This window comes from Nelumbo nucifera, chromosome 3, assembly GCF_055504915.1.
Source record: "Nelumbo nucifera cultivar China Antique chromosome 3, China Antique-T2T, whole genome shotgun sequence".
Taxonomy (NCBI): Eukaryota; Viridiplantae; Streptophyta; class Magnoliopsida; order Proteales; family Nelumbonaceae; genus Nelumbo; species Nelumbo nucifera.
In genome coordinates this window covers 35,731,848-35,740,061 of record NC_142651.1, presented here as the reverse complement: position 1 = coordinate 35,740,061, position 8,214 = coordinate 35,731,848, and the positions used below count along the sequence as shown (strand labels likewise).

The following is an 8,214-nucleotide window of genomic DNA, read 5'->3' as shown; positions in this document are numbered from 1 at the left end:
TTGCCCACGATATCAGCACAAAGACAAGAAAATAAAACTCAAAGAAACCCAACCCATCACACCCCTTGCCCAAACAACATATCCCCAATTCGTTTGAAATGCATCCCTCTTTCCCCTCCCCTCTCCCTCAACCTCCTTACTCACTGACCATATCTTCCATTCCCTTCTCCAATTCCATGAAAGTTTTTCTTGCAAACTTTTCCCCACCAAAGAAGAAAAGCCCCATAATTTTACTCACTCCGACATCCACCTCAACAACTTCAGTTCTTCCAAGTTCCAGCCCAATTTTCTTCTCAGCCTCTCTTACTTGATCCACAATTTGATCATCATCACTATCCTGCAACTCCAAACCTTCCTCTTGATCTGAAACATTCTTATCATGATCTGATTCTGAATCCCTAGGTTGTATTTCATTAGGAACGGAACCCCCCATCTTCAAAGAGGTTGATGTGATAAACCTCCATCTTCCTCAGTATCAAATCTATCTTTAACTTCCAGCCTCTTCCTGATGAGAGAACATGCATTATATGAACCAACTGATCTTTTTTTTATAAATGAAAAGGTTTTATTAGCAAAAGATTGACTGTTACAAGCTTCCCTAGGGGAGCGCGGGATGCAGCCTGACCCTTGAGTCCAAGAATCTCAAAAATTAAAATTACAAATCAGCCACAAAGAGAGAATCACTAAAAGCCCCTTATTTAGCTTAAGACATCAGTCATAGCATTAGCTGACTTGCTAACCCATTGTATTCTGGTTGTCACATTTCTTGTTAGCCACTTGACTTTCCTTAGTATGAACCAACTGACCATTACTTTTTTTAATTCTTTTTGACTTCAAAGGGATTTTACTTTTTGTTTTGTCCCCTCTTACTGTAGCATCCAAACAAATTCCCTATCTCTTTCTCCCCAAATCCTTGCCCAATTTACCTTCACAATATCTCTTTACTTCTTCATCGTTCCAACATTGAGTTTGAGAAAAGGTTTTTCATCAGTGGCCTATTTTTCCCCACATTGTCCCCAAACCAAACTTGTTCTCGGAATTATAATCTAAGAGTAGGTTAACATCATACAAAATGTAATAAGAAAACAATGGGAAGTTGATAATAATGGAAAACATAAAGGCTATGCAGTTCAAATGTGGATGAAGCACTTTGTCGAGAGGAAGTTCATTCGTAATTTTCCTAACAACGAAACCTCCCTACTAATGTTTGGCACTTGTTTCCACCCAACATAGATCCTTGTTCTTCATTTGACCTCCATCTATTGGAAATTTCTTTGGTTTTACTCAAACTTCTTGCCCATTCACAGATACATTCAATTTCATAAGCTATGTTGCATTACTATAGAATGTCTGGGCCTCAGAATAATTAGTTTGACAGCCAAGCCTATATACTTTCAATTAAGAGATCCTTGTTAAAGAGCCCAGTCTGTTTGGAAGACAGACCTTCATATATTATGAATTCATCTAGTTATACGAAAGAATCAAATAAAGGAACCCACTCTCCTAATAGAAAATGAATAGGATTACTCTAGAGACTTCTGCCAATTTCTATCCAAGTATCTGAACGTCTTCCATGACTTCTAAAAACTCATTTTCTAAATCTCAGCTTTAACTCTATTGCCACTCTGGTCTATCACAAGTATCATGCCTAAGAAATCCAGCATGTAACTAATATAAGAAATCAAGAAAGAGAAAAATTTGTGGAGAAAGAATCACTACTGATCATATTACCTTCCACAGTATCTTCAGGATTGAGTACAACTACTAGCATAAGTAACTCCATTAGCAACTGTCAAACATCAAATCTTAGATTATAATTAAATACCTTCTGAGAAAAAAACGAAGGCAAAGAATACAATTCCTGGGGCTGGTGTCTACATCTCCATTTTCTTTGACTCAACTGTGTACATGAGAACTTCCTCTATATATCCACAACCTACAAAAAAGGCTTTCCAAAATGCCAAAGGCCAGCTGATCATAAACGAGAAGTAAAGTTCAAATTTGAGCTGAAACTGAAGCACATTAAAGAGAAGTCCCTTCAGAATTGAACTTCATCCCAGAAGAAGAGAGAATAAACCATACGTCAATGGTCCATCAAAATTCACACAGATTCATCAAGAAAACCAGAATACCCCCTCTCACATTGCCTGACTGTAAGTCTAAGAAATTGATCGGTGGTTTGGTTTACTTTGCAGCAGAGTCTCCGGGGCATCTGAACAAGAATATACAAGACCAAATAAGTCCCATACATTTTCAAAAACAAAAAAAAAAAAAACCCGAGAACGCATTACTATTAGAGAATATATATATATATATATATAGATATATATATATATATATAAATATATATGTAGTTTTGACTTGTGCTATATCAAAGAAAATCAAAAGACCCACCAGATGCCAGGTCTTGCTAAGTGGATATCCCAGAACCTGAATATTCTGGACACGAGGCAAAGGAAGGGATCGAGGAAAGCAGAAGACCTTTCTTTTCAGATCATCACTCCCGTTAGTTCGTCTATATGTAGCCATAGTAGCATTTCCATCTTTCCATACATCCTTCAAGAAGAAAAGGATTGGCTTCTTACAGACAGATCCATGGACATCTCTAGTGTCGAAATCAAACTCATTCCTGTGACTAATTCGGTTCCAAGCAGAATAAGTCTGCTCTGAGCGCTCTAACTCCCGCGGAAGCACAATGTTTGGGAACACCTGAACAACATAACCTAGAGAGACCGAGAATGTTAACCGCCGGATTCGATCGTAACAAATTGACCGCTGCAAAAAAACCCTGGGATCAGCTCTCATGGCCCTTGTAAAAAGTTTCAGACCCTCGAGGGAACTCATGCCAGAATAGAAAGGATCAACAGCCTCAACATGATGAATTGAGATAAAAGGCGCAATTGGGTGAGCGGAGAGAAGACCATGAGCATTGCCCCTGATATCCCACTGCAGATATAATATTAATAGTTACAACAACGATAAGAGAGATAAGAACAAGCACAAGATGAAGACAACAACTATAATGGGATAAAGAACAAGTATAAAAGGTAAAATCCAGACTGTAATCTGAAATACAACACTGAATTCACCTGATGAAACCCATGTTCTCTCGTTAAAGGAACCCCAATTTCAGTAATGCAGGCATGGAGACGATCATCACTACCGTATAGTTTCGGGTACCTCTCAAGGCACTCGTCCAGATTATTTGAAAGTGCCTCCGCAAGCGGATAGCTTATAGCAATCCCACCACCACCAAAAGCCATGGAATGACTGAAATAGGTATTCGCAGAGTGGCTCTCCGAAGGACTACCAATGTAAACCATCTCCGACGAATCGTACTTGTTCAAAACATCGACCAGATTATCGGGATTGAAGATTGTGTCGTCATCCCCCAATACGAACCAACGTACATCAGATAATCCGAGCCGGAAGGATTCCATGATTATCCGCGCGATCCGGAGGCCGGAAGGATGGCCCGTCGGATTGGTATAGCGGAACCGCGAGATGTCCTCAGACACCATAATAGGCGGCAATGAAGATGAATCATCGTCGCCGTCACCGTTATTGTCATCGTGATCGTTGCCGAAGTTTTCTTCTAACCAGACGTGACCACGCATGTCCTTGGGACGCCACCACAGCTTGACGAACTCTTTGCGGCGTTTCCACAGCTGCTTCGAACCGGCAATGCCGAAGACTATGTGCTTCAGGGACAACTCTTCCTTCGCTGTGGCGACCATGGTGGCAGTACTGGTGTTTCTGCGGATGGGCGTTTTGATTGAAGGGGGAGGGGGATGAGAGGAGTGTGAAGAGAGAGCATTGGAGTGATAGTGTTTATGCCAGGGGAAAGAGTGATGGGGGCTTCCCTCCCAATCCTTGAAATGGTGCCAGCATCTAGTGGTGGTGCCGGAGAAGACGAGAGACAACCATGCAGTGGTGGAGATGAGGAGAGCCACCACAGCAACGACAGCAGTGCCGGTGTGGCCTTTTCGCCATCGACGGATCCGTGTTCGAGACAAGGACCGGGTTTGATTCTTCTCGTGGTTGTGGTTGCTACTATGGTTAAGCGGCATCGTCATCGTCATCGTCATCTTCATCGTCACTCCCAACGTTCATTTCCACCGCTCGCCACCGTGACGAGCGAGCGAGAGAGAGAGAGAGAGAGAGAGAAAGGGAGGGAGAGGAAGACGGAAACAGACAGACAGAGAGTGTTCAAAGAAGAAGAGACGGAGGCGGTATGATGATGGCGGTGATAGGATGCGTGTTGAGGGAGATGGGGATTTGGAGACAATGACGGAAAGTGGCGAACAGCTTAAATTTAGAAAGAGAGAACGGGGCGGGGTTGTGCGTTACGCGTTGGCGACAGGATCTCCAGCAAACAAAACTCGGCACACTCTCTCTGCAAGACTGCAACTGCAAGTACGCGCATCCCGCCGTATATCGGGAACATCTCCTATCAATTTAGCAGATCTGTAATTCGGTGGAGATGTTCCCAATGTACGACTGGATGCTGTTAAAGAAAAAAAAGAATCTCTCCAACACTTTTTTTTACGGTAAACTGCATATTTACATATAATTTGCAAGGATTAAAATATATATATGATATAGCGTGATACGGAGCGTATCATATCAGTATTGGGTCATACCGATATCGGATAGATTGAAAATGTATCTTTCCAGTGCATCTATCGTATCGATGTGTATCGTGCGTCGATTGATACAGTCCAATACGCATTGATACAGGAGCGTATCATATCAGTATTGGGTCATACCGACATGGGATACGATTGAAAATGTATCTTTCCGGTCATGCATCTATCGTATCGATGTGTATCGTGTGTCCATTGATACAGTCCAATACGCATTGATACAGGAGCATATCGAACATCTATTTAACAACTTCATTATAAAAAAACGCAGCCTATGTGACATGAATCATATACCACAACCCGCCTAGCGTCGAATAACAATGCATCTTTAACCACTAAGCCAATATTAATTTCGTGTTAATAAATGGAATACACTAACTTTTATTACTTAATATCTACATAAAATCCCAACAACCAATATACACTTATCTTCAACAACTCCAATTACAAATTAAAAAGAATAATATTTAAAATTAATATTTTATAAACTAATAGAATAAATAATCTACCAAATCCACATTTATATCAAAAAGTTGATTTTAATTTAAATAAATTTTAAAATATTAATAATATAATAATTATTTTAATACTTAAAATTTACTAATTTGCACATGATATATATCTCAAAATTTGTATAATTTATTTATTAATATTTTAATTTGCATTAAATAACCATATATTTATTATTCACAAAAAAATATTATTTATAAAATGTTTAAAAATGTAATATAAATTAAATCTATCAAATCCACTAATCTATATTTATATTAAAAAATATATTTTTTATTTTAGATTTTTATAAAAATAAAAATATTAATAATGAAATAATTATTATAGTATTTGAATTTTTCAAATACTTGCTCTTTTGGCATTATTTGCTTATCCAATTCCTCGTATTGTCTAGGTATAGTGGATGAAAAGTCTCAAAGCTTGGAACTTGTGGATGAAGCTGAATTTTATGCTATTTTGCAAGGAATCCAACATACTGCTCAAATTTCTACAAGTCCTGTAATTTGGGTTTACTCTTCCTTGGTCTTGCCTATGACTTTTGTCAAAGATCAAAAGTTTATTGTGCCACTCATCTCCTTCTCTTTTTATCATGTAAACCAAAAGTTTAATATCCCAACTCACCTAGTCGCTTGACAATAAAAAAATTAAACCATAACCTTTTTTATTTTGTTTTTTTTGATAGTTACCCTTGGTGGATTCTAGATGCAAATAATACATATTTGTACTATCTGATTTAACCTGTTTAACTATTATTGGTGAGATGGTAAGGATGCAGAGGTTGGTTAAGTCTCTAAAAGTCCGAAGAAGGTGACGAGAAAGAGAGATAACGTGGGGAAGAGAGGAGAAGAGGGGAGAGAAGGGAGAGTCCCCTTTTGAGAAACCCTAGGTCAAGGTTACATGATCTTGTCCTCACAGGGAAGAGTTGTTCCCCCTTTTTATAAAGTTAAACTAAGTCTATAAGGAAAAAAAATTAAAAACAAAACATTTATTATTAAGAAATGTGGTATTTTCTTTATGTTGACTATTAAGGGAGCATCATCAGGGTTTCGCCACGTGTCTTATGAGATATCTCAAGGACGAACTTTACTTTCGTCAGAGGATTCTCATAATCAATGTGTTATACTTCCTTTTGTGATCCTTTTTAAATAGACATGGTGCGTGTGATGTTATTTATTGCATTGCTTGCCTTTACTAGATCCACGGGGCGTCCCATCACGCGTGTAATTTTAAAGACACGTGTTTCTGATATTTATTCCCGATCTATAGTAATTTTACACCTGTTCGAAGTTCATCACGGATTTGCGTGTGTCTAAAGCTCATTGCAAGTTCACGCGTGTCTAAGATTCATTGCATATTTGCGTAGGCTGAAGCTCATCGCAACATGTTTCAGGTATGAGTTCATCGCAAATGTGCAATGGATTATGATTTCATCACAAGCATCTGTGTAGTGTTGGTTTGACACCCTTTGTACTCTGATGGTCTTAGTGACCACTGTGTACCTACAACTATAAAAAAATGGTCGTACTTGTATTACAAAGGCCCCGTTCGCTTTTGATAAGTTATTTACATGGGTAAGTGCATTTATCCGCGTTCTTATATTTCTTAAGTACATGAGACAATGACCATTTTAACCATAAAAAATTCATTATTAAAAGGGGCAATTGTATCCCATCTGATTGTTGAAAATTTCTCCGAGGGAAAATAAATTTTTCATGGATCCTACATAAATATTAAAACAAACATGGATTCTCATTAACCAACTTTTCCCCCTCTCAAAATCCTACAAACCCACACGCCTTAAGTGTCCTCCCCACAAATATTCTACACGAATTACAAATTAAATATGATTTATTTTTTAAATTAAGTAAAAATTTAAATGAAAGATAATATATCTAATATCACAAACATAACTATTTATACCAACCAAGAGCTGACTTGTTGGTGTATTAGCTAGTTTGTTCCAACTTTGACACAAAATCAAATCCCTTAACCAATACTTTGGGGAAAAAGGGTTAGGGGGAAGTATATAAATGGTGCATAGCACCGAATCTATACCATATAGAAAAGCGTGGGTGTAGCATGAACTTTTTTTGGACTAAGATTACCCTATATTTTTTTGTCCGAGAAAGGCTATAAGTCATTTTGTTATAGCTCTATGGCTACTAAAATGCCCGTATTTATGTACTTAGTTAATATCTAATTGTAAGGGTTGAAAATGTAACTTCAATTATTGCTTTCCACCTTATTTATTCCCCTTTCATTAAGTCTTATACTTAAGGTATTTAAATCTCATATTTTCTTATTAAATCCTATATTTAAGTTATTTTTCACTAATGAATGTTAATAATTAGATCCATGTCAATATTTTTAACAATATAAACCCATATATTTTAACATTGACTAAAAAACAAAACCATTCATTATCTAAGCTGTGGCTAAACAATTCAACTATCTGAATCAAATTGATAAACCTATGAAGTCATAGTAAGGTAATGAAAAATTTAAAATATAAATAAATATAGAAAATTACAAAAATATAGAAAAAACTAGACACATTTATGATGTTTTTATTAATCAAATTAAAAAATAAGTGTAATAAATAAGAATTATTTTTATTTATAATGAAATATAAAATTAATAATAAATAGTTAAACTTTTGGGTTAAATTTATTAACCTTTTAATATAATAAATAAATAATAAAAATTAATAAAATAAAAAATAGAAAAAAATTAAAGCACATGTATAATATCATATATTTATCATATTAAACAAAAAGTAAGTGTGACATATCAAAAATATGTTTACACACAAAATTACCAAAAAATATAGCAAAAATTGAACACATATATAATTCGATATTTACAACACTATTAAAAATATGAATAAGATTATGGAACTTTCTTTTGACTAAAATACTTATTTTTGAATTTAATCCCCATTTAATTGTAAATTGAACTACTATTTTTTTCACATCATTCAATTACCTCTATTTAAATCTTACAATATTTGATAATAAATAAAAAAAGATACAACAAAGAAGTAAAATATTACAAAAAA

General features: G+C 36.1%; 1 protein-coding gene across 1 annotated transcript; it reads right to left on the bottom strand.

Moving 5' to 3' along the window:
* Positions 1–1,698: 1,698 nt before the first annotated feature.
* On the bottom strand, positions 1,699–4,331 carry LOC104592979 (beta-1,3-n-acetylglucosaminyltransferase radical fringe protein, putative (DUF604)). Its single transcript, XM_010252569.3, has 3 exons — positions 3,090–4,331; positions 2,395–2,946; positions 1,699–2,212 (listed from the first exon to the last, which is right to left on the bottom strand). Exons 1-3 carry the CDS (start codon positions 4,092–4,094, stop codon positions 2,102–2,104), a joined length of 1,668 nt encoding a protein of 555 aa, XP_010250871.1. The 5' UTR covers positions 4,095–4,331; the 3' UTR covers positions 1,699–2,101.
* Positions 4,332–8,214: the final 3,883 nt, after the last annotated feature.